We start from the raw sequence: 27,372 nt of genomic DNA, 5'->3' as shown, positions 1-27,372 counted from the left end.
TGCCTTAAAAAGTCATCACAAAGCCCTTCTTCTCTCAGTAACTCAGATGGATGGGAAATTAAACAGTGCAGTTATTAAAAGCATGGTCTATGTTGGTGGGCAGAATGGATTCAAATCCTGATTCCTTCCCCTATTTTCTGCATGACCTTGGGCTTAACCACTCTAAGCTTTATTTTTTTCATATGTAAAATGAAGATAATAATATCTAATTTTTAGGATAGTTATAAGTATTGAAAATAATGAAAATAATTTATTTATTACTGTTTAAAAAATATTAGATAGATGGGGCGCCTGGGTGGCGCAGTCGGTTAAGCGTCTGACTTCAGCCAGGTCACGATCTCGCGGTCCGTGAGTTCGAGCCCCGCGTCAGGCTCTGGGCTGATGGCTCGGAGCCTGGAGCCTGTTTCCGATTCTGTGTCTCCCTCTCTCTCTCTCTGCCCCTCCCCCGTTCATGCTTTGTCTCTCTCTGTCCCAAAAATAAATTAAAAACGTTGAAAAAAAAATTAAAAAAAAAATTAGATAGAGCATGAGCCTGAGAAAGGGGCAGAGGGAGAGAGAGAGAGAATCATAAGCAGGCACCACACTCTGTGCAGAGTACAACGCAGGGCTCAATCCCATGATTCTGGGGTCATGACCTGAGCTGAAATCAAGAGTCAGACGCTCAACCAACTAAGCCACCCAAGTTCCCAGAAAATAATTTATTAACAGTGTCTGACACATAATAAGTACTGAATAAGATTTCAAGGGAGATTCATTATGAAATTTTTTAAATCTCTGGAAAATTCCATGTAAAATTTCAAGGTTCTGGTCAAAGACCAGAGTTTAAACGTGATCTCTCTAATAGCAGAGAAGCTTTTGGAATGTAGCAAGTCACTGCCAAACCAAGGAGCACCTAGAGGCCCCTACCCCAGAGGGGATGACTTACTTTGAAGCTGTACCTGACGATGTTCTGGGGTGCATGTGGGTTGTTGGCTGTCAGAATGCGGGTGAACTCTTCCTTTAGCTCCTAAGGGAGAGAAATACCAAGAAATACCAAAGGCCCACACCTCTTCTGAGATTTGGGAGGGCTCCTCAGGGTGTCAGCAGACATCTCACACCCAGGTTCTGTGCAGGCTCCTAATCACTACTATGAAAGAACACATCTCTGAGGGTAGAGAAGGTAGAAGGGGCAAGGGCAGGATGCTGCTCACTCACCGCATCAGTTAACTCCAGCTGGTCAGGGGGTCTAACTGTGGCTTTGGACTGGGCCCATTCATCTGCTCCTTCTCCCACTTCAGTCCCTGAATCTTCATCCTGGACAACAACCTCACATGAGGATCAGCAAGCAGTGCTCCCCCTTCATTCACAAATCCTCCCAGAAGCCAAGCTCTGCCCCTGATAAGTAGAATACAAAATGCACAACAGACCACTCATGGAAGAGTCCAAAGGAACTGCTTAGGTCAGAGTTCTCATTGCCTGGAAGATCTTGGCCATGTCAGCCCTGGGGGTCAGTACTTATCTGGAACATTGTGGTGGGCCTTTCGAGCCAGAAGTGAGACGAGAAGTGGCCCCTCCCTATTCTCTCCCATACAGCCTGGAACCTAATGGTCAGGACCAGCTGCCAAAGGCAGGGCTTTATGCAAAATGAAAGGACATCCAGCTGTTATTTAAGATGCTTCAGCTCCGATTCATATTTTATCTTCCAATTTGCCACCTTATGGTTACTCTTATGGCAACATTCTCAGTACTTGGTAACTTTAAGCCTCAGAGTCTCATCAGATCCTTACAGCAAAAAAATCAAGGACTAGAAGTTTTTCCTTTCTGTAATAGACAGCTAAACACCTTGCCGAAGTGGCCCATGATGTATTAAAAAAACCTCACCCTTGTTAGCAAAAATATGCAAAATAAAAGAATGCAATTCTTCACTATAAAACTGTTGAAAACTAAAACAACAACAACTACAAAAACCCAAAACAAAGAGACCACTCAACCAAACAAAACTAATCCAGTGGTGGTGACATTGTGGGAAAATTGCTACCCATAAATTAGCGCAAACTTTCTAAAAAGCATTTTGGAAATATTTACCAAAAACCTAATAAGCATTTATTCTCTGTGACTGAAGTTTCTATGTATAGGACTTTATATTAAAGAAATAACCAAGGACATGCCCAGAGATTTAAATGCATGAATGTTTGCTGGAGAATTGGTCATAATAATGAAAAAGAGGAAATATCTAAGTGTCCAACAATGGGGCATGGTTGAACAAATTACAGTATAGCCTTAAGGAACATATGGTAAAATATTATACAGTAATTTTAAATGATGCTATAAAAGTATGTTTATTGGCAATGGAAAGCACTCTAAATATATTATGTAAAAAGCAGATTATAAAATAACTTACAGTTTGATTCCATTTAAAAACAGGGGTGCCTGGGTGGCTCAGTCGGTTAAGTGTCCAGCTTTTGACTTTCCCTCAGGTCATGATCTCATGGTTTATGAGTTCAAGCCCTGAATCGGGCTCTGCGCTGACAGTGTAGACCCTGCTTGAGATTTTCTCCCTCTCCCTCTCTTCCCCTCCCCTGCTTGTGCTTTTTCTCTCTCAAAATAAATAAACTTAAAAATAAATAAATACACATAATTTTTATATATGCACACAAATATCTGAGAGAGTATAACATCATGTGTTAACTAAGAGGTTTTCAATAATGGTGGGTTTAAGGGTGATTTTTTTAAAAAATAGGCTTCACACCCAGCACAGAGCCCAATACAGGGCCTGAATTCAACCCTGAGATCAAGACTTGAGCTGAGATCAAGACTCAGCCGCTTAACCGACTGAGTCACTCAGGTGCACCTAAGGGTGATTTTAATGGTCTTTTTGCCCATTTGAATTTTCTAAAAAAGATATAGCTAATATTTTCAACAGAAAACAATGCAGTTAGCATCTTGCTGAGAGTCTTCAGTGGGCTCAGCACTTACTCTCTTCCTGGCTCCTCTGCCTACGTTGATGCTCTGAAAGAAAGAACAGAAACAAGAGGTAAGTCATAGGCAAATCTCTGTGGGAATATCAGAAACAGTATTACAGGGAGGCTTCTTCCCAGAGATCTCAAAGACACTGGACATTGAGCTTTCCCAAGTCTTAAAAGTGGTCCTCTTAGTGGCAACATGTGCTTCTTACCCCAGTCAAGGAGGCCCCCTGTATCTGAGGCAATCCCATTCCAGTGTCAGTGCCACTGACCCATGAAAAGCAACCAGGTAACTTAGCACTGGGCATTTCTTATTTGCAACTAGTTCCACAAACATTTTTAAAAAGCATATTCTAAGTGCTCAGCTCTACTATGTGTTAAGGAGATTTCAAGGTCAAATTATATTTATAAATACTTGTTTGGGATGAATGTAAGCTCTTTATAAGCAGGTACTTTGTTTTATACACTGCTGAGAATATAGTAAGTGTTCAAATACTTATTTTTTTCCCCCAGAGTGAACATAATCCTTTATTTCAAGGTGATTCTTTTTTTTCTATAATTCATTTTTTACAATTTACATCCAAGTTAGTTAGCTCATGGTGCAATAATGATTTCAGGAGTAGGTTCCCTAAGCCCCTTATCCATTTAGCCCATCCCCCCCCACACAACCCCTCTGGCAACCCTCTGTTTGTTCTCTATATTTAAGAGTCTCTTATGGCGGGGCGCCTGGGTGGCGCAGTCGGTTAAGTGTCCGACTTCAGCCAGGTCATGATCTCGCGGTCCGGGAGTTCGAGCCCCGCGTCAGGCTCTGGGCTGATGGCTCAGAGCCTGGAGCCTGTTTCGGATTCTGTGTCTCCCTCTCTCTCTGCCCCCTCCCCCATTCATGCTCTGTCTCTCTCTGTCCCAAAAATAAATAAACGTTGAAAAAAAAATTAAAAAAAAAAAAAGAGTCTCTTATGTTTTGTCCCTCTCCCTGTTTTTATATTATTTTTCTTCCTTTCCCTTATGTTCATCTGTTTTGTATCTTAAATTCCTTATATGAGTGAAGTCATATGATATTTGTCTTTCTCTGACTAATTAATTTCACTTAGCATAATACCCTGCAGTTCTATCCACATAGTTGCAAATGCAAGATTTCATTCTTTTTGATTGCCAGGTAATACTCCATTGTGTATATATATATATATATATATACACCACATCTTCTTTATCCATTCATCCATCGATGGACATTTGGGCTCTTTCCATCCTTTGGCTATTGTTGATAGTGCTGCTATAAACATTGGGGTGCATGTGTCCTTTCGAAACAGCATCCCTGTATCCCTTGGATAAATACTTAGTAGTGCAATTGCTGGGTTGTAGGGTAGTTCTATTTTTAACTTTTTGAGGAACCTCCATATTGTTTTCCAACTGGCTGCACCAGTTTGCATTCCCACCAGCAGTGCAAAAGAGATGCTCTTTCTCCACATCCTTGCTAACATCTGTTGTTGCCTGACTTGTTAACGTTAGCCCTTCTGACAGGTGTGATGAGGTGGTATCTCAGTGTGGTTTTAATTTGTATTTCCTGGATGATGAGTGATGTTGAGCATTTTTTCATGTGTTGTTTGGCCATCTGGATGTCTTCTTTGGAGAAGTGTCTAATTCATGTCTTTTGCCCATTTTTTCACTGGATCATTTGGTTTTTGGGTGTTGAGTTGGATAAGTTCTCTATAGATTTTGGATATTAACCCTTTATCTGACATGTTGTTTGCAAATATCTTCTCCCATTCCGTTGGTTGCCTTTTAGTTTTGCTGATTGTTTCCTTTGCTGTGCAGAAGATTTTTATTTTGATGAGGTCCCAATAGTTCATTTTTGCTATGGTTTCCCTTGCCTCCAGAGACGTGTTGAGTAAGAAGTTGGTGCAGCCGAGGTCAGAGAGGTTTTTGCCTGCTTTCTCCTCGAGAATTTTTATGACTTCCTGTCTTACATTTAGGTCTTTCATCCATTTTGAGTTTATTTTTGTGTATGGTGTAAGAAAGTCGTGCAGGTTCATTTTTCTGGATGTTGCTGTCCAGTTTTCCCAGCACCATTTGCTGAAGAGACTGTCTTTATTCCATTGGATGTTCTTTCCTGCTTTGTCGAAGATTAGTTGGCCATACATTTCTGGGTCCATTCCTGGGTTCTGTATTCTGTTCCCTTGATCTGAGTGTCTGTTTTTGTGCCAGTACCATACTGTCTTGATGATTACAGCTTTGTAATACAGCTTGAAGTCTGAGATTGTGATGCCTCCAGATTTGGTTTTCTTTCTCCAGATTGCTTTGGCTATTCGGGGTCTTTTCTGGTTCCATACAAATTTTAGGATTGTTTGTTCTAGCTCTGTGAAGAATGCTGGGGTTATTTTGATAGGTATTGCCTTGAATATGTAGATTTCTTTGGGTCAAATACTTATTGAATAAATGAAGAATGTCATCAAACCGATTAGTGATCATGATTCTGGGAAAAATGTTTTTCCTCTTTGGACCTCAGTTTCCTTGTCAGTAAAATGCATAGGATTGGATGTGATGACCTTCCAGCTCTAACACACTAAAATTTTATGTTCCCAAGAGCAGCATGCTTTATTCAGCTTGATAAACATTTATTGGGCATCTATTTGTGTGTCAGGGACACACCTAAGCAGTAGGACACAGATGAAGAGAGATGAGGTCCCTACTCCAGTTTGTTCAGGGTCCATGGAGGACAGAGCAGTGTAAGAATGTTCATCATTTACTCTCTCATTCACTCACTCACTCACTCACTCTCTCATTTAGTACTCCTTTGAAAGCCTCCTCTGTGCCAGCAACAGAGATATGTGTACCCAGGGTGCTATAGGAGTACACAGAGACACCTACTGAGCACAAGAAAGGCTCCCAGAGGTGGCTGTTTCCCAGCTGGGTATCAAAGAACAAAGAACCCAGCTGGGTTGTCTAAATGGAGAATACATTATTCAGAAGAAGAAAACAGCATATACAAAGGCAAGAGAAGAACAGTGACAGAGCCAGTAAAATATTCCACCAAACAAACAAAAACCCTGCAATATACATATATATACATATATATAATTGTTAATATATATAATCATTCATATATACACACACACACACACACACACACACACACATATATATATATATTACAATAGGTGTTTCAGATGATCAAGCAAAAGGGAGATCAGTGGAGGCTAGAAATGTGACAGAAGGGTTCTTGGAAGAAGCAGGTTTAAAATATTGAAGGAAAGGCCAAGGCAACATGGTGGCAGTACAGCACATTGGACAGAGACCTCTGCTCCCAGTTCTTGCAGGCCACCTGTATATTCTTGAGGAAGTCTCTTGGGCCTCAGCTTCCCAAATACAAAGTTAAGAGAGTTAGACTAGATGGGCTCTTACAGCTCTTACATAATATAGTCTATGGGAGAGGATTTGATGGTGGAGAGGAGGAAAGGGATTCCAGGGAGAGGGAAGAGCATGTCTCAGCTTGGGTTATGATTGTTATTGGTAGAGCAGGCAGCAGGATTCAGATCTCTGCCATGTTGCTAGGGTTTCCAGTGATGGAACCCTTCTCTGAGGCTAAGCTGCATAAGCCAGAAATCTGCTTTTTTTTGAAGCACCTCTGATCCCTAAGGTAACAAGATGCAGGCGTCACAACTCCAACAGCTTTCTGGCCCACAACAGACATTGGAGGGCCAATCCCAACCCAAACTGCCAGCCTTAAATAGAAAACGAGATCCAGTTACCATTGCCCCCCCGTAAATATGTCTGTAAAACATTTATCTGGCAATAAAAGAACTGACAAGGCAATTTCAATGTAATTGTTTTTGGCAGTTGGAAATATTTCAATTAACACACTATAAAAGCCACACTATAATAAATGCAAAACAGGCCAATGAAATCAGCTGCAGTCCTGACTTCCCAACCATGGCAAAGGAGATTGAATGTCAGGCTGCCACTTTTGGCCCTTGGTCTTCCAAAAGGAGAAGCCTGAGATGGACAAGCCTGAATTCCTGGAAAGCTTTTGATGGTTCCTCCCAGAAGCCATCAAACCACAGAAGAACAAAGCCCAAACTCCCTCCCTGGCCTTCAGAACTCTATCATCTGGCCCCACGTCTCCATTCCAGCCTGCTCTCCAGCCCTTCCTGTGCTAGCATTTTGAGATGCAGCCTAGCAAGGCTACCCACATTTCCTGAGCATCGACTGTGCTTTCCCACCTCTGCACCTTTGACTTTTTTTCAAAAAATAATTTATTTACTTTTGGGGTACCTGGGTGGCTCAGTCAGTTAAGCGTCCAACTTCAGCTCAGGTCATGGTCTCGTGGTTTGTCAGTTCGGGCCCTGCATCGGGCTCTGTGCTGACAGCTCAGAGCCTGGAGCCTGCTTCAGATTCTGTGTCTCCCTCTGTCTCTGCTCCTCTCCCTCTCACACTCCATCAGTCTCTCTCTCTCTCAAAAATAAACATTAAAAAATTTTAAAAATGTATTTATTTTTAAGTAATCTCTATACCCAACATTGAGGTCAAACTCATGACCCTGAGATCAAGAGTTGCATGTTCTTCCAACTAAGCCAACCAGGTGCCCTTGCAGTTTTGCTTTTTACTGTTCCTCTTGCCAAACATCATCTTCCCTTTCCCTCTCACCACTCCCACTATCTCTGCCTAACAAAACCCTACCCAACTAAACTCTACTAGTCCTTTATCTAACCCTGACGTATTATCACTTTTCTTGTAACTCCCTCTACTCTTCCATTCTTCACTTTGAGTGGCTGTTGTGAGATGAAGGATGAAATGTATCTGCAAATTGATACTCTGTTATCTCTGGGTTTTGGTCTGCAAAAGGGAATAGTATTATGAAAAGAAATATAATACTGCAGTACACATTAGAGGCAGCTTGGACATTTCAGCAAAAGAGGTCTACCATTCTTATACTCTTGACCAAAGAATATCCTCTACTTTTGGATAGGTCATTCTATTTGACTGAGGGAGGATGTCTATGGAAGAATGATGCAGGAAGAGGATATATCCCCCTACCCCCCGACAGACCACCCTATCAGTCAAATTAACCCTGATAATCAATGGGATAACAGATGTCCCAGTCTGAACTCCTTCATAATAGATCATTTTTCTATTCTCATTATTACACATTTTAGTATGAGCATCTTAAGCGAAGGAACTGGTAAAAACTCATTTCTCTTTCAGAATGAGGGCTCCCTTGCTCTTTCTTGAAACTTCTCCACCTTCATTTCCATGTCACCTCTCCAGTAATTCCTTCTTAATATCCTTGACCAGGAATATATGCTTGGAATATACCCTTGACCAGGAATATATTCTACACACTCCTCTTGGGTGTTCTTATCTCCACACAGAGCTTCATCTTCTACCTTATGATGAGGTTCAAATCTATTTCTTTTTTAAAAATATTTTTATTTTTTTATTTTTTGAGTAATCTCTATGCCCAATACGTGCCTTGAACTCACAACCTCAAGATCAAGAGTCACACACTCTACTGATTGAGCCAGCCAGGTAACCCAAAATTCAAATATATTTCTGTAGCTTAGACTTCTCAGAACCCCACGTTCAAAAAAATAGCAGAGTACCCAAACTCAGTATGTTTAAGAGCCAACCTCATTATGTTCTTTTTCCAACCCAATCATTATATTCTTTTTCTATACCAAATTTCCATTTCTTCTAGTATTTCTTATCTCATTCAAGTGCATCCCCATCTACTCAGTCACCCACGTTGGAAATTGGAAGCCATCAAAACACCTGCCTTTCCTTCTCTCCCATTAGCATCATGTTTCAAAGTCTAACAATTCTATCTCTTCAATATCTTTCATAACTATCCTCTTCATTTACACCTTCCTTAATTCAGGCCCTTACTATCTTTTGCTTACATTTGATTTCCCTGACTCCAGTTTCTCTCCACTCTAATAATTATATCATTATCATCATTCTCAGCTATTGAACACTTACTCTGGGCTAGTCATTTACTAAGCAACTTACATGCATCATCTCATTTAACCTTCAGAACCACCCTATCAGGTAAGAGCTACCATTATTCTATTTTACAGATGAGAACACTGAGGCTTAGAGAGATCACCCAAAAATGACAAGGATTTGAACCCAAACTAATCACTATCTATAAGTGATCTTCCTGGAACATTAATCTGATCATATCACTCTCCTGTTTTAAAGCCTCCAAGGGCTGCTCAATAGCCCTGAGATAAATCTCAAATTCTAACACAGCATCCACATTATCCCCTATTCTTTTCCTCCCACAGCTATGGGATGGTGATTTGACAATGAAAATTCTGGGGCACCTGGGTGGCTCAGCTGGTTAGGCATCCAACTTTGGCTCAGGTCATGATCTCACCGTTTCTGAGTTTGACCTCATGTCGGGCTTTATGCTGATAGTTCAGAGCCTGGAGCCTGCTTCAGATTCTGTGTCTTCCTCTCTCTCTGCCCCTCCCTTGCTTGCACTGTGTCTCTGTCTCTCTCAAAAATAAATAAACATTAAAAAAATTTTTTAAAAGAAAATGGAAGTTCTGGTCAAGGTAACAGATGATTATTATTGCCACCTACTGGGCATTTACCTAAACTTAGATCAGTTTTGGTACATGGCCCCCTTAAAAGCATAAGCAACCCATTTGTTCCTGAGCATATTTTAGGGGTAAGGCGATAAAAAAATTATTAAATTGTTTCCTATCACGAAGAGGTAAGATTTATAAAACAAATACATGATCAGATATACTGATGGAGCCCAAACATGGGCTCTGAAGTCAACCATACCTTGGTTTGAGTCCCCACTCTGCCACTTGTTAGTTCTATGACTTTAGGCATGTTACTTGTCTTCTCCGAACCTCAGTATCCTTATCTTTAAACTGGGCATAATGGCATCTTCTCAATCATAGGCTTGTCATGAGAATTAAATGAGTCAATGCACACAAAATGCATAGTGTGGTGCTTAGCCAGAGTTTATGCTCAATTAATGATAGTAGGCAGCATTATATTCCCATTTATAGACCCTGCTCTGCCCTTAGTCACACAGATTCTGTGTGGCCCTTGTTTACTAGGAAGCATCTACCCTAGGGACTAGAGCCTTCAGCAGCTCACATTTCCACCTAAAAGTTCAATACTGAAACATGTTTGTTCCTGGAAAGAGGGGCTCTTTGAAGCATGCAAACCCACAGATGCAGCATCCTCCTTCCTGGAGCCCAGGAGACTTCGTTTACCATTTCAATTGTCTTGGTCCTTATTTTAAAACTCACTAACAGGTTTCCATTAAGCTAAATTGAAACTAAATACCTCACCAGCTTGCAGTTTCCATTTTTAAAAGGGTAAGAGCTCTTAGTCCCAAAGGAATAGTAATTCACCAACAAATCTTCCTCTGGCTACACTGACTACATTTTAAATCTCTGAGCCTAGTGCAGTGTTAAATGCACACAGAAGGCACTCAATAAGTGTAGTTGAAAGAAATCTCAAAATTTTGAAACATTAGATATGAAAGGTAATAGACATTATCATACACTATTGTGGGAATGCCAATTGATGCAAACTTTTCATAGGGTTATGTGGCAATACCTGCCAAAATTTTAAATGCAGATACCCCTCAACTCAGCAACTCCACTTTCTTGAATTTTTCCTGTGAAAGTACTCATACACATGCATAAGATGTACAAAATTGCTCACTGCACCATTATTTATAATATTTTTTAATGGGGGAGACCCAGATATTCATTTGTGGGGGCCTAGTTAAATAAATTATGGTATAGCCATTCAATAAGATACTATGCATATTTTTAAAAGAATGAGATAAACATTTATGTACTGTTATGGAAAGCTCTCCAAGGTATATTGTTAAATAAAAAAGCAAGCTACAGAAATAGATGACCCATCTGCTTACTTTAAGAATATGCATATATGTGTATTTGCATATACATGTAACATTTCTGCAAGAATATATAGACTCTGTTGATAGCAGTTTGGTTTAGGGAATATGACTGGGGAATTGTGGGGAAGGGGACCAATACTTTTTTTTTTTTTTTTTTTTTTGGGACAGAGAGAGACAGAGCATGAACGGGGGAGGGGCAGAGAGAGAGGGAGACACAGAATCGAAAACAGGCTCCAGGCTCTGAGCCATCAGCCCAGAGCCCGACGCGGGGCTCGAACTCGCGGACCGCAAGATCGTGACCTGGCTGAAGTCGGACGCCCAACCGACTGCGCCACCCAGGCGCCCCAAGGGGACCAATACTTTTATTGTATACTCATTCTCATGGCTTTAATATTTCTAATGTGAATGTGCATTACTTTTATTATTTAACATGCTAATTAAGAATTTTAAAAATCAGAGACACCTGGGTGGCTCAGTAGGTTGAGCCTCAACTCTTGATTTTGGCTCATGATTTCACAGTTCGTGGATTCAAACCCCACATAACAGCATAGAGCCTGCTTGGGATTCTCTCTCTCCCTCTCTCTATGCCTTCTCCCACTCATGCTCTCTCTCTCTCTCTCTCTCTCTCTCTCTCAAAAATAAATAAACATTAAAAAGAGAATTTTTAAAATCAATGAAGTACAGTTAAAGAGGTTTTTCTTTGCTGTTAATGCAGTGTTAGTTAGCACAGTGCTCTGAATGCAGAAAAAGGAGATATGAGACCAGGCTGGTGCCTCCATGGAAACCCATGGGACCCTTGCCAGATAAGGCTACAGAAGGCAAGGAAGGTAGGATTTAAAAGCTGAAGCTCTAGAGTATGCCTTGGCTATGTTCCTGACTCAGCCATGAACTATATGTGTGACCTTGAGCACAGTATTTAGTTTCTAATCCTCATTTTCTCTTCTCTAAGGTAGAGAAAAATATTAGTGCTCTGCTCAGAGTTGCTCAGAGGATAAAATAAAACAATTCATGAAGAGCACCTAACTCAGAGCCTAGCACTCAGTAAACCAAGTAACAGTGGCAGTGTAGACTTTGTGATTGTCATTATTTTATTATTCTATCATGGTCTGCTATGGATGGCAGTTGAGTCCCATTCAGAGGGCATTTATCGAACAATTGAAAAGTGTGTTATCCAGGCTCCAAGAGGTCCTTATCAGAAAGGAGCCTATAACCCTGAGAGTGTCATAGAGGGATAACAATAAAAACACCTTCTGTTTATATAACATCTTTCAGTTTACTAAACACTTTTGAGTACATCATCTCATTTGACCCTTAAACTAATCTTTGGTGGATGGATGTTAAATTTTGTCCTTTTTTCCCCCTGAATCTATTGAGATGTCATTATATGCTATTTCCCCTTTGTTCTGTTTTTTGTTTTGTTTTGTTTGGTTTTTTTTTTTACTTTTTAAAGTTTATTTATTTATTTTTTTTGAGAGAGAGAGTGGGGAAGGGGCAGAGAGAGAGGGAGAGAGAGAATCCCAAGTAGGCTCCATGCTGCCAGCATGCAGCCCAATCTGGGGCTCTAACTCACAAACCATGAGATCATGACCTGAGCCTTAACCAAGAGTCAGACACTTAACCAACTGAGCCACCCAGGCGCCCCTATTTTTTTTTTAATGTTTATTTATTTTTTAGAAAGAAAGAGAGCATGAGCAGGAGAGGGGTAGAGAGAGAGAGAGGGAAACACAGAATCTGAATCCAATCTGCCTGACGTGGGCTCTAACTCATGAGCTGTGAGATCATAACCTGAGCCAAATCAGATGCTTAACCAACTGAGCCACCCAGGCACCCCTGTTCTATCAATGTGAAGACATACTTTGATTTATTTTTTAATGTTGAGCTGACTTTGCATTATTGGGATAAACCCCACTTGATCTATTATTCTTTTTATGTATTGCTGAAACAGTGTTGTTAATATTTTGTTGGAGTTTTTGCATTTATGTTCATAATGGATATTGGTCTGTAATTTTCTTTTCTTGAAGTAACTTTGATTTTGATATCAGAGTTATTCTGTCATCATCAAATCAGTTGGGATTTGTTCCCTTCTCCATTTTCTGTAATACTTTGTGTAAGATTGTTGTTATTTATACCTCATGTACTTGATATAATTCATCAGTGAAACCAGTAAAACCTTCTTTGTAGGAAGGTTTTAAGTTAAGGTATGGAGTTCTCATATTTTCCTTTTCTTCTTATGTCAATTAAGGTAAACTGTGTTTTTCAAGAAATTTGCCCATTCCATCTAAATTGAATTTATTGCCATAAAGTTGTGATAATATTTCCTTATTATCCTTTTTAATGTCTGTAGGATCAGTAGTGATTTCTCATGTTCCATCCTGATATTGGCAGTTGTGATTTCTTTTTTTATTTAAGTTTATTTATTTATTTATTTATTTGAGAGAGAGAGAGAGCATAAGTGGGACAGGGGCAGAGAGTGAGGAAGAAAGAGAATCCCAAGCAGGCTCTGTGCTGTCAGCACAGAGTCCAATGCGAGGCTCAATCCCACCAACAATGAGATCACAACCTGAGTCAAAATCAAGAGTTGGATGCCTAACTGACTGAGCCACCCAGGCACCCCTGTTGTGACTTCTTTTTATCTTGATGTGCTCTGCTAGATTTTGTCAATTTTATTAACCTTTTCAAAGAACGTACTTCTGGCATTGTTAATTTTCCCTATAGTTTTTCTCATTGTTTCTATGAAACATTGCATTTAAATCTTTCCTTTTTTTTTTCTAAATCAGGCATTTAAAACTATGCAGTTCCATTATGCACTTTAGAAGCACCCTAAAACTTATGATGCCATATTTTCATTACCATTCAATTAAAAACGTTTACTAGTTTCCCTTGTGCTCTTTCTTTTCTTTTCTTTCTTTCTTTTTTATTGAAATATAGTTGAGACACAATATTACATTAGTTTCAGGTGTACAACATAGTGATTTGACAAATTTATACATTATGCTATGCTCACTACAAGTGCAGCTACTATCTGCCCTTGTGCTTCTTTTGACTACCTTTATTTAGAATTATGCCTTAATTCCTAAATATTTGGGTATTTTAAAGATATTGCTGTTATTTTTTATTTAATTCCATTTTGTTCAAACTATTCCTAGTATGCTGAGATTCTTTCTCTCATGGATGGATGTTGAATTTGAGTTGAATTAAAATCTGTAAAATTTTAATCTTTTGATATGTCTTGGGACTTACTTTATGTCCCAGCATATGGTCTATTTTTGTGAACATTCTGCAGTTCTTGGGTGTAATTTTCATTCTACAGTTCTTGGCTGTAGTGTTCTATAAATGTTAATTAGGTCAAGTTGGTTAACCAAAATCTTCTATATCTATCAGTTACTGAGAGACAAGTATTAAAATCAACTATCTTTGTGTATTTTTCTTTCTCCCTTTAGCTCTGCCAGTTTTTGATTCATGTATCTTGAACTTTTTTAAACTTATTTTTAATGTTTATTTATTTATTTTGAGAGAGAGAGTGTGCATTCATGTGTGCACGTGCATGTGACAAGCCAGGGAGGGGCAGAGAGAGAATCCCAAACAGGCTCCACATCTCAGCACAGAGTCCCACATGGGGTTCCATCTCACAAACCATGAGATCATGCCCTGAGCCAAAACTAAGAGTGGGCCACTTAACCAACTTAATCACCCAGGTGTCCCAATGAGACATTGGAATTTCATCACTAAATTTTTTTAATTTTTATTTCTTTATTTTTGAGAGAGAGAGAGAGTGGGAGGAGGACAGAGAGAGAATCTCAAGCAGGCTCCATGCTGTCAGCACAGAGACTGCCGTGGGGCTCAATGTCATGAGCTGTGAGAGCCTGACCTAAGCTGAAATCAAGAGTCCCATGCTCAATCAACTGAGCTACATAGGAGCCCCCTTTTTCTAGAGAGAGAGCACACATTCAAGAGGAGCAGAGAGGGAGAAGGGGAGAGGGGGAGAAAGGGGAGAGAGGAAGAGAGGGAGAGAGGGAGAGAGGGAGAGAGACGGAGAGAGAGACAGAGAGAGAGAGACAGAGAGAGAGAGAGAGAGAGAGTGTCTCTTAAGCAGTGTCCATGCTCAGCACAGAGTCTGACTCAGGGCTTGAGCCCATGACCCTGGGATCATGACCTGAGCCAAAATCAAGAGTCCCACACTCAACCAACCAAGCCACCCAGGTGCCTTCATATATCTTGGACTTCTATTAATAGGTGCATATACATTTGTGACTTTATGTCTCCTCTTGAATTGACCATTTATCATTATGAAATGTCCCTACAAGTAGGGACATACTTTGGGAATACTCCTTATCTTGAAGCCCACTTATTCCTGCTAATACTTTAACCACATAACTTTCTTTCGATTGCCATTTGCCAGGAGAATTTTTTCTACTATTTTATTTTCAACCTTTCTATGTCTTTGTGTTTAAACTGTATCTCTTGGGGTGCCTGGGTGGCTTAGTTGGTTAAGCAACTGACTCTTGATTTCAGCTCATGTCATCATCTCATGGGTCATGAGATCAAGCCCTGCATTGGGCCCTGTACTGACAGTACAGAGCCTGCTTGGGTTCTCTCTCTCCCTTTCTCTGGCTCTCTCTCTCCAAATAAATAAATAATCTTAAAAAAAAAAAACACTGTATTTGTATCTCTTATAGGTAGCGTATAGTTGGGTCTTGCCTTTTTTCCCCCCTAACTTAATAAACTCTGCCTTTTAAAGTAATGGTATGGTTGCCTTAGTATGTTGCTGTTTATTTTTTATTGTTTTCCATCTGCTTTTCTTCCTCTGTTCAGCTTCTACCTTCTTTTGTGTTAACTGAGTTTTTTTAGTATTTCATTTTATTTTCTCTATTGGTTTTTTAGCTGTGCCTTTTTATGTTACTTTTTAGTGGTTAGTCTAAGGTTTATAATATGCATCCTAAACTTATCATAGTCTACCAAGAATAATTAACATACCACTTCATATTTCACAATGTAATAATCTTGTAACGTCTTAGTTCCACTTATCACCACCACCTCATCTTTTGCCCTATTGTTGTCACGTATTTTATTTTTATATACGTTATAAGTCCTACCTCATAATGGTATTATTTTTTGCTTTAAACTGTCACATATGTATTTTAAGAAAATAAATAGAAGGAAAAAGAGCTAGTCTTTCATCTTTAGCCACATATTTATCATTTCTAGTACTTTTTGGTCCTTCCCATAGATAGAGCTTCTATCAAATATCATTTTTCCTTTAGCCTGCAGAACTTCCTTTTGTACTTCTTACAGTGAAGGTTTGCTAATGACAAATTCTCTCCGCTTTAGTTTATTTGAAGATGTATTTATTTCACCTTTCTTATTTGAGGGATATTTTTTGCTAGATGTAGAATTCTGGGTTGACAGTAATTTTCTTTCAGTGCCTTTAATATGTCATTATATTGTCTTCCAACCTCCATTATTTACAATGAGAAGTGAGCCATAATCATATCATTATTCCCCTGTATGCAGTGTGTCATTTTATTCTGGCTACTTTCAAGATTTTATTTTTATCTTCAGTTTCCAGTATTTTGACTATGAGGGACATACAGTTTTCTTTGTATTTATCCTGCTTAGGGCTTACTGAACTTCTGATAATGCTATACATTTTCCACCAAGGTTAGGAGATTTAAACCATTATTTCTTCAAATATTTCCCTCCTCTTCTATTTCCTTCTGGGATTCCAATAACATACATGTTTCCAATACACATATGACATATTCCCAAAAGTCACCAAGGCTCTTGTTTTTTAATCTTATTTCTCTCTGATCTTCAGATTAGATCGTTTCAATGGACTCATCTTCACATTCAGCTTTTAGGCCCATCTAATAAATTTTACATTTCTGATATTTATTTTTCTGTTTCCATTTTTCTGCTTAGATTCTCCATGCATTAAGTCAATATTTTCTGTAAGTCCATAAATATATTTATAACAGCTGCTTTAAAGTCATTGTCTGCTACTTCTTTCATCTGGGTTATCTCATTGGTATCAGTACACTCTCCTTTGAGATCTACCTCCCTGAGCCATGGTTAAGAAATTGTTCCCTGCCACAGAGCAAAGATAAACACATGACTGACTCATGCTGGGTGTTTTCCTTCCCTCAGGAATCACTGTCCCAAGGGAATGCAGCATATATTGTGTCCAGAATTATAGCTGGTAACAGTGGTAGGGCAAGTCCAGTATGGATTATTCCATCGTGGCCAGAATATAAGTCCCCTATACCAAGGTCTTTAAAAGTTATATACAGTGCGCTGCATTTTAAAACTCATTGCAGAAACGGGATGTTTAAAACACACATACAAACAACAACCCTAAAGTAAAGGCTTTTGTAAAAGATGGAACATTTTGTAATGTAAATATCAGCCCTGAATGGTGGCACTGGGTTGGAAGAAATCGGAGGCCCTTCCTGCACAATTTTTGAGAAAGATTTTTCAGAAACATTGTAGAAGTTACTTTGGAGTAAAGCAGGTTATACCTTGCACTCCTTGTAAGGGAAACTGCCCTGCTCATAGCTTTGGCTGCTTGGAAAGCCATTAGGATTCTGTCCCTCCCTTAATCAGACTAGGGTGAACAGATAAGCTAGGGTCAATCAGATTCCTTCTCCACGAGTTTGAACTGGGAGTACCATGGGAAATGGCGGTTGGATGGAGATAGTGATGAAGATGGTTGTGAGTCAGAGAGAGGCCGAAGTGGCATGATGAGCTGGAAACACACTAAAGTTATGAAGGAGCAGAAACCGTGGAAAAATTTGCTGATTGGGAAATGAAAATAGGGAATGAAACATAGATGCTAAGAGAAGTAGACCATGAGAGATTTGAGAAATTAATTAGTACTTGCATCTGTTTCAGAACCAATAGTTTTCCAATTCTGATTCTAGGCTACTTATGTATTTATAATATACACCCACAATCCCCCACAAATACCCTTTACCCCTTCACCCACCCTCCCTTTATTGAGGTAACTTGAGTGAGCCAATGTTCTTTGCAATTTAAAGAGCTTAACTGAAATTTGTGTGCCTTAGAGTTTGCCAGGCCCATAAAGAGCAGAAGTAGGAAAGCCTTGAGTATTCCAGGCCAAGGGAACAAAATCATTAACAAAGAACAGAAGGTTGGAATCATGTGTCTGTCTAGGGATCAGCAGATTTTTTTATCCACTTATATTCTAATTTGTCCCAAAGTAAGATTTGAGGCTGACTATATGACACATGGAAAAAAATAAATAAATGAGAAAATGGATGTGAGGTAAAAAGAAAAGTAGGAAAAAAAGCTTAACATTAGGAGTAGGGTCCCTACATAATTAACAGAATTAGATTGCTGCTTTGACAAAGGCAAAGTCATGAGCCACTTCTGCTTCGGCCCCAGAAAGGAAAGTTAGTAGTCACGGTATTGTAGTACGTACTTTTCCAACATTCATTTATTTTCTCATCAACTAATCCATGCAGTCATTATTCATTCATCCAGTAGTTATTAAGCATCTACTATGTACCAAATCCTAGGATGACAGCTAAAGAAAAACCCAGGTTGAGTTAGTCCTACCTCCAAGAGTTCTCAAATCTAGGTCAGATAAATAGAGGACGTAAACCCACCATACAAACCAGAATCCAGTGGCTTCATGAGTAGGACGGTGTTTTGAGACACAAACAGTGAAAAAGTTTGATCAACAGCTGTGTCCTTTGCTTACTTCTTCCATACAACTCTGTCCCAGTGATAGGGAAGACTGAACACTCCATTCAAATCCCTAACTGGCAGAAAACAATTTCATGTCACTTGCTCACAGCTGGAGCCAGAGAATCAAAATTACTCTTCAGCATCAGCTTGCAGGCTGCAAAGCCCAGGGATAAGCACAAGCCCTCTGCCATTGTTATTCGAGTACCTGGCATGTACTGAGTACTAACAATGTGCTAGGCTCCACAGTAAATAGGGCAGGAGACTAAATTCTGGCCACAAATGCTAACAGCTGTTTTGTAATCTGATAATTGTGCATGACAAACCTCAGACTGTAATTCTGAAAATAGCATGACTATAATCATAACAAAATGGAACAGCCATTGGAAAAATTTGTTTTCTAGTTATCACTTCCAGAAGGAATTCCATAACATGACTAGAGTTAGAGAAGAGAAAATTCTCTCAACTTCCTGCCACTAAACCTCTAAATTATCATCATCTGCATCCATCCCTTCTTCCTTTCTTCTCTCCTGTTACAGTCTCCTGTCCACAACTGATCCGCTCTCACCTCCTCTTCTCAGAGACTTGGCTCTAGTCAATATGTTATCTGTCTCCTGATCCCCAATTTCTTCTTATCTATGCCAGAGTCCTTCCCCTTGGCATTTAACATATTCAAGTCTTACTGTCATCCCTTAAAAAAATCCTTGTCAACCTGGTCTTTACTGTCTTCTTAGTTCCATTCAGTCTGGCTTTCACCTCAGAAATTGTTCTTTCCAGGGTCCCCAGTTACCTAATTAGGAAACCCCAGTTTCCTAATTATTATATCTAATGGCTATATCTGGTTCTTATCTTCACTGACCCCTTAGCAGCATGCAACATGGCTGACCACATACTCTATAAACACTGTAAATACACTATAAACACACTCTTCTTTAGGACATTATTCTTCCTTGTTGTCTGCCATGTATGTTCTTGTATGCCTTCTATTCTGTGTTGTCTTCTAACTTCTCTGGTCACTTCTTCTTATCCTACATTTTGAACTCTTCTTCCTTTGTTCAAACCTTAAATCATGGTGCTCCTCCTAGAAATCTTCCCTCATCCCCCTAGAATCAGTTGTTAGCATACCCTACTACATGCTTTCATAGCACTCTATGCTACTTCACAACCACATTCTATAATTCACTCAATAATCATTTATTGAGAGCTTCTGTTGTGATGGTCACTGTGCTAGGAGCTTGAGAATAGATGTGAGCAAAAAACATCCACCGGTCTTGCTCACAGTCTAATGGGAGAGACATACAATAATCAGATAATTACACAAACAAGTGAATAATTACATACTAAGATGCAGGCTAAGAAAGAAAGGATCAAGAGCAATGAGACTACATAATAGAGGAAACAACCCTATGTTCATTAACAGGATGGCAGCATTGAGGCAGGTTGTGGGGATTGATGATTGGGCTGAAATTTTAGGAATACGTGTATAAGAGAGGATTTGAAGAGTGTTCCAGAGAGAGGAACAGCACTAATATGGGAAGAGTGGTAAAATTAAGGCTTAGAGATCTAAACAAGCCTCAGCCCATATAGGCCCCTGAAGTGTTATCTAAAAAAATTTTCCCTATCCTAAGAGCAATGGGAATTCATTGAAGGGTTCTAAGCGGGAGATGACATAATCAAAATGACAGGTTTTTTAAAATGTCTATTTATTTATTTATTTTGATGGAGAGAGAGAGTGCAAGCATGAGCAGGGGAGGGGCAGAGAGAGAGGGGAGAGAGAATCTCAAGCAGGCTCCCTGCTATCAGCCCAGAGTCCGTGGGGCTCTATCCCATGAACTTTGAGATCATGACCTGAGCTGAAATCAAGAGTCGGACGCCTAACTGACTGAGCCACCCAGGTGCCCCTCAAACTGACAATGTGAAACAAATCATTCGATGCAGTTGTAGAGAATGGATTGTAAGGCGTATGAGTGGATGAGAGTACTGGTATAAGGCTTTTACAGTACTCTGAGTGAGAGATGGTATAGGCTGGGCTAGGAAGGTGACAGTGAATATGAAAAAGTGGTTTGATTTGAGAGGTATTTAGGAGATAAAGGGGTGAATGATATCTAGGGCTTGAGGAAGATAGGAGGTATAAGGATGACACTGAGAAAAAGGGTCACAAGAGAGTGGATATCTTAGTTTGAACGTATAGAAACACTTTAACTGCCCTTAGATTCCACTCACCTCCTCTTGTCCTTTCTTCTATGGATCCCAGGCTCAGTTGCCAGGTCAAAATTTCTGAATCATCTAAGATTCTTTTTTGGCCTTGTATGCATTCTTGCCCATTCTCCCCTATCCTAGTCACCTCTCATCAAGATCATCAGTTCTAAAAGTACTGTCCCTCAGGGGCCTCTGGAGAGACCATAAGATGATCCAAAAATGCAAATGCAAGTCCTTTCTTTGGCTCTCACAGGCAAATGATGCAAAGTTCCAGACTGATTTTTTTTTTATGGTAACTAACTGAGTTATAAAGATGTACTAAAATTTGTTAGTCATAAACTAAAATTAGCTTTTAACTGGAGTTCACAGAAGACTCTAATTCAGTTCTCTACTAAGAAGTCTGGCTGCCAGGCAATGTTTGGCAACGTTGCAAAGCTCCTCCTGCACATATACACATTGCAACCAGTTGGAATTCTCAAATTTTTTGGGAAGGACACTTTGTTATTGGGGCATTACCAGTGATGTTTTGGGCTGGTCATGGTTTATGGTGCCTGGCATTCATGCATTTTAATTACAAATTATGATTCATGGAGCTGTATCACAACCAATTTAATATGCCATGGGTTATTTGATTAACCTTATAGAGTAGAGGGATACACCTCTCTGATTTTATTTCCTGCCACTGCCCCCCTTCCTCCTGCCTTGCTGATCTAGAACATTTATAGCAAGCTTCCACACCAGGAACTTTACTCTTGCTATGCCCTCAGTCTGGAGGCTAACTTGTTCATTTCTTCTGGATCCTTCTCGAATGCCACCTTTGTGAGGCCTTCTGTGACTGCTATGTTTAAATCATAATCTTCTGGTTCCCTGAACTTCCTACTCCATTTCCCTGCTTTATTTTAATCCTTGACACCTATTATCATCTGATAAGCTGTATATTTTACTTATTTGTTTATTGACAATTTACCTCCAACTAAAAGATAAGATCCATGAGAGCAGGGATTTTTGTTTGTTTTGTTTGTTTCTGTATCACCAGTGCCTAGAACAGTACCTGGCATATAGTAGGTGATCAATAAATAATTGTTGAATGAGAATGACTATGGCATCAGAATTGTTGACCTCTTAAATCTCTAATACCCAGATCTTAAGGCATGGGTACATATGATTCAATTTTGAATCATTCATAGCTCTACTGCCAAAGCAGATATAAACATGAACCCAGAAAAACATGCTTCTATAGTGACATTTTCTTGATATCACTCCCCACTAGTCTCTTCATCTCAGGTGTTCCCCTTCCTATACTATTTTTTTTTAAATATGAAATTTATTGTCAAATTTGTTTCCATACAACACCAAGTGCTCATCCCACCAGGTGCCCTCCTATACTTTAAACACACTCAAAGGGGGCGCCTGGGTGGCTCAGTCGGTTGAGCATCCAACTTGGGCTCAGGTCATAATCTCATGGTTCGTGGGTTCGAGCCCTGCATCGTGCTCTGTGCTGACAGCTCAGAGCCTGGAGCTTGCTTCGGATTCTGTGTCTCCCTCTCTCTCTGCCCCTCCCCCACTCATGCTCTGTCTCTCTCTCTGTCAAAAATAAATAAACATTAAAAAAAATTTAAACACACTTGGATCAAAATTTCTAAAGAATAACTCCAGGCATTCAGAACTCATATTCATTTCATTTTCAGAATTTAATATATTCCAGGCATTGTGCTATGTTCAGGGGAATCAACGATGAATGAGACAGACATTCTCACTATGCTATCACATAGTCTAGGGGGGCTATCACCCTATCCTGTCTCTCCAAAAAGGGGACTTAATATCTTATAGAATATGACAGCCAAGCTGAGACCTGATGTATGGCTGGAAAATGAAGAAATTTGAGGCAGAATGGCATGGAAAAGGTGGACACAGACAAATGATTATACCAGGCAGGTAGAGGAAACATCAGTTTCAAAGGTCTAGAGGAGAAGAGTGTGTGGATGTCATTTTCCAGGAAGTGAGGGCAGTTCAGTGTGCTGCAACTATGGAATTTTCACAGAGCAATGGTGGGATCTGAAGTAGGTTTTGTGGCAACAGCTAGACCTTGCAAGGCTTTGCAGGCCATACAAAACAAGTTGGACTTTTGGGACTTTATCCTGAGGGCAAGAGGGAGTCACAAGCTCAGTCCTGACCTTCCCTTTACACTGCAGGCAGCCAAGTCATAGATACCTCCTCCCTGAAGCTTAGGCTGCTTCAACCTGTATGTCTCTCTTCCTGCCAGACCCAGGGATCCCATCCTCTCTTATCTTTGTATGCCTGTGTTCTCTCTCCCCTAGAGGGAGGAGTTGTGCTAGGTTCAGGGGAACCCCAGAGTTCCCCAGAGTTCCCAGAGGAAAGACACAACTTCTCAAACCTCTCTAGACTGTTGCACACCCAGTTCACCAGTGACCCTGATTGACCTTCACTGAGACAAGAGAGCGGAGAATACAACCTAGCACAACCCAACCTTTTCTCACACCCCACTCACCAATATTACACATTAAAACAACTCTTCCCTCTAGGGGGCAGCACTGATGTGTCCATAGCCAGTGTATACATATGTGAACATAGGGTTGTTTCCATGCGTCCATGTGTATATGGCCAGTTGACCCAGGCTTTTCTGCTTCCTATCTGCTGTCACCGCTCTCTGCTCTCAGTGAAACTAGACTCTAATGTCTCCCCTAATGGGCTGGAGAAACTGACCCCAAGCTTGTTCAAACTTTAAGTGCCAGGAAACACAAATCTCATCTGCAAGTGACAGAAAGTAATGGTTACCTGGGCCTGCAGGGTTGGGAAGAACTGACTGGGATGAGGCACAAGAAAACTTTGGAGGTAGAGGAAGTGTCCTATATCTCAATTGTAGTGGTGGTTCACAAGTGTACAAATTTGTCAAAACTTGTCAACATGTACAACTAAAATGTCCATTTCATTGTATGTGAGCCAGACATTAGTAATGCTGAATTTAAAACAAACTTTATGTAAATTAAGTCAGTAGGCCCAAGCACTGTATATGAGCTTAAAAACACAGCTACCCTGACATAAAACTATGGCATGGCCATACAGGAACAGCAGCCTCCTCGTAGTTGCAGAGATCTAAGAGAGATGAGTCCACCTGCTCTGGAAGGACAGGTGAAAGAAGCAAACTAGCAAAGACTAATATGGAGAAAGCCAAACCAAAATATGTAAAGTCACAAACAGCATGGACACAGATTTGCTTTCCAAACCTCAAAATTCCTAGATCTGAGTGAAGGAAACTTAGAATAAATAAATAGAAGTTCTGCTTCACAGAGTCAGAAACCGCATATTAGTCCCAAGGTGATAATTCATAAAGGATTTGGAAAAAGTGAATTCTTAAAGGACTGAGTGACAACCACAGAGGGCTCCTTGAGAAGCTGGGCCTTACCTTCCCTTCCAGAGTGATGCTGGGGAGGAAAGCAGAACTCTGTACTTGGTGGGTGAAGGGGCTAACTCTTGGGTATCCAAGTTACCCAAGGGATGACATCTGGCCAGGTGGCAACAAGGACACAATGTTCAAATGGCTGAATGAGTCACAGGAGTGGTCCAGGGACTCACAGCAAAGAGAGACATATGAGGCTCCAGAAATAGTCGGGGCCAGTGTTTGGTGTGTCCAAGTGTGTGATGTGGGGGTGGGGGGCAAGAATGGGAAAAAGATCTCTCTTCTCTTCCTCTTTACCTGACCTCTCTCTCCTCACAAGTCTCCCAGCACAGAAAATCTAAGCCAAACTCCTGTACATAATCTGTTCTGTGTCTCCTGTACAGTTCTCTTGCACTCCCTCTGTGGGGTCTCAAAGGCCTGTGTCCCCACCTAGCCCAGCGGTGGACATACAGAAAATGGCTGGAAAAAGAATTTCTTTGGGACAAGAATATAAGGGCAATGAGGAAGGTATCAGTGGGAGTGGGGGTGGGAGGTAAGACAGATGGACTGGTCAGGAGGGTCTGTGGTGTGAGTGGAGAGAGGGAATGGAATGACGAGGGGAGGACAAGTGAAAGGAAAGTGGGAAATAGTGGATCAGGGGCAGTGTGTGAGAGGAAGCTAGGATTAGAGGGAGAGAAAAGGACAGGGTTAGAGGTCAGTGGAAACACAGGCAAGGGGTCACAGAGAGAGAGGTTAAGGGTCAACAGGGAAAGGAAGATGAAGGATCAGTAGAAGATGATCAGTGTCCTCAGAGGTCATTGGGAGAGGGCAGTCGGGGTGTGTGGTACCTGCTTACGAGGCGGCTGTTTATGGGGCATCTTGGAAGAAGCAGGAAACACCTCAACACTTGGAACACCTACAAAATACTCTCTCGCCTGAGGATTAGGAATGTGTTTGTCCCCTCGATCACGCACAGGAAATCCGGATTCTCTTTCACTTCAATTCCCAGTTGCAGGGGTTCTTTGGGGACAGCAGTCGATGTGGGTCCCCGCGCCCTTGCAGTATAGAATCGGCTCCTCCCAGACGCGGTTGCCCAGCAACCAACCTTTAGCCAAGGCGCAGGCGCCTCTGACGTCCCCTCCCGGCTCGAGGGAGAGGCGGGGCTGGGCGCGCGGGGAATCTCCGGCTCCACTAAGACCCGCCCCCTCAGGAAAAAAACGACCCGCGGCCGAGCGCTTTAGAAACTCCTGCATGTGGGCGGGGCTGGAGCACCCAGGCACCACCTCCTCATGAATAATGCGAGTCCAGGCGGTGTCCCGGACCCGGAAGTGGAGTTGCCGAGTCACCGCAGTGGCTGAGCTGCTGACAGGAGGCGGCGGCGGAGGAGGAGGCGAGGCAAGACCTGCGGCTCGGCCGGGCCCCAGCCGCGGTAGCACTAAGGCAAGCCCACGGAGCCACGCTGGTCTCAGTCAGCCAGCGAACCTCCCACCCCTCGCCCACCCTTCCATCTGCCCGGACGCCTGCCCGCCCGACTCGTCCCGGGCGGCCTAGTCTGCACCACCCACCCGGCTACTGGGGCCGCCGCCCCGCGCTGTCCCGTCGGCGTCCCTGGCCGCGCCCGGCCCCGGGCCCGCTCGCCCGCCGGCACCATGATGGAGGAGATCGACCGGTTCCAGGTGCCCACCGCGCACTCGGAGATGCAGCCGCTGGTGAGGGGGCGGGCGGCGGGCAGGCCAGGACCGGGAGGGGGCGCTGCCCGAGGGGGAGGAAAGGAGGGAATCAGGCTTTGGTGGCTGTGCGGAGGGGGCGCCTTGGGATGGAGCAAAGGGAACCTTGAAATCGCATCGCCGGGGGAGGGGGACTTGTAGGACTAGAAAACCGTAGGAGAATGAGCGGAGTGACAGCAAAAAGGCATGTAAGGGCTTAGGGCATAGTCAGCAGACACAGGCCAAGGGAGCAACAGGGAGGGCCGTCGGGTGGAATGTTTGGGGCACAATGGTGCACACCGCTAGTGGAGGCCCTTAGCTGGGAAATGAAGGAAACTGTCATAGGGCACCGCCGCGGCCAGGCCCAGGGGCTGGGATGAGAGGTGAGGAGCCGCTTAGCTTTAGAGGCCTGTGATGCTCAGCGCGGGGGAGGGGGCCAGGGAGCAATTAGGCTAAAAGGGACTGGGAGTAGGCTTGCAGAGAAGGAGGGAGCATGCCTGCCAGTTTGCTGGATACGGATGGGAATTCAGGCCTGGGCCAAGGACCGGTGGGTACAGGGGGTCGGTGCAGGACCCCTGAATTACGTTCTTCTGAGGAGAGCGCAGGCAGTCTAGGCTGGGGGTGCTAGAGCTGGAGTCGAGGGGGAGAGAGCTCGGCGGCGAGGTGGAGAAACAGGGGCGCGGATGAGAGAGCTCTGGAATCGACGGGAGAGGGGGCGGGGTCGCGCCGGAGCCTCCAGTGCCCACCCTTTCGAAGAGCCCCCAGCATCCTCGGCCTACGTGCTTCGAGTCTTTGCTGGGCGCCCATCCTGCTGCCTGTCCGCGGTCCGGGAGTCTGGGAGGAATGATGTCATCGCTGCCGGCGCGGAGGGGATGGAAGGGGGAGGGCGACGCGGGCGACCGAGGCCAAGCTTAGGGGAGACCATGCCCTATGGCCACCGCTCAGGGGGGATTACCTGACTGGCTTGTACGACCGGCGGTGGGCAGTGGGGCGAGAGGCGCCGCAGCGGCCTAGCCAGCTGGTATAAGGAGAGGGGGAAGGGAGGGAGTGCCCCGCTCTGTTCACTTTTCCTTCTCCCTTCCTCCTTGGAGCCTGAGGGGGAGCTGGAAGGAGGCAGGGTAGGCCAGGAACCTGAAAGGCGTGGATGCCCTATTCTCTGAGCTATGCTGGAGCCTAGCAGAGCTCTCCAAAGCTTGAAGATCTGGGGCTCCCTAAGGCTCCTCCTTATATGTTAGGTGGGGAGGTGAGGAATATGTTCCACATTTGGGCCTCTAGACCCCTGGCTAACAGATGTGCTTTGTAGCTTCCTGAGTAAGTAACCTGCCCATTACAGCAGACCAGACAGACTTTGTCAGGGACCCATGACCAACTCTAAGCCACACCTTTTGGGGGATGGTAGAGAGAATCATTAGCAGCCACCTAGCAGGAAATGAGCCCTTTTCCCTTTTTGTTACTACTTAGTTCTAGAAGCCCAAACAGAAGCTCTACATAAGTATACAGTATTAAACTGGGGAGAGAGATGCTGATGGA

The 27,372-nt window shown here is 42.3% G+C and overlaps 2 protein-coding genes across 9 annotated transcripts in view; one reads left to right on the top strand and one right to left on the bottom strand.

The window, feature by feature from the left end:
- The window catches only part of DNAI1 (dynein axonemal intermediate chain 1), a 59,906-nt gene extending 34,664 nt beyond the window's left edge, over positions 1-25,242 (bottom strand). The window contains exons 1-4 of the mRNA XM_043566767.1: positions 24,985-25,242; positions 2,956-2,988; positions 1,195-1,293; positions 926-1,006 (exon numbers count right to left, since the gene is read on the bottom strand). Coding sequence (XP_043422702.1) covers positions 926-1,006; positions 1,195-1,293; positions 2,956-2,988; positions 24,985-25,014 — 243 coding nt within the window. The 5' untranslated portion in view covers positions 25,015-25,242. The remainder of the gene's footprint in view (positions 1-925; positions 1,007-1,194; positions 1,294-2,955; positions 2,989-24,984) is intronic.
- Positions 25,243-25,402: 160 nt separating this feature from the next.
- The window catches only part of FAM219A (family with sequence similarity 219 member A), a 55,418-nt gene continuing 53,448 nt past the window's right edge, over positions 25,403-27,372 (top strand). Inside the window, exon 1 of one of the 8 annotated variants that reach the window (XM_043566772.1) lies at positions 25,403-25,812. In XM_043566772.1, the coding sequence (XP_043422707.1) occupies positions 25,786-25,812 (27 nt within the window). In that variant the 5' untranslated portion in view covers positions 25,403-25,785. Of the gene's footprint in view, positions 25,846-27,372 lie in introns of all 8 variants that reach the window. The other 7 variants (XM_043566776.1, XM_043566769.1, XM_043566774.1 and 4 more) reach the window with 7 other exon arrangements.

This window comes from Prionailurus bengalensis, chromosome D4, assembly GCF_016509475.1.
Source record: "Prionailurus bengalensis isolate Pbe53 chromosome D4, Fcat_Pben_1.1_paternal_pri, whole genome shotgun sequence".
Classification (NCBI taxonomy): Eukaryota; Metazoa; Chordata; class Mammalia; order Carnivora; family Felidae; genus Prionailurus; species Prionailurus bengalensis.
Note: the sequence above shows the minus strand (reverse complement) of the source record. Positions and strands in the feature narration are given on the sequence as shown.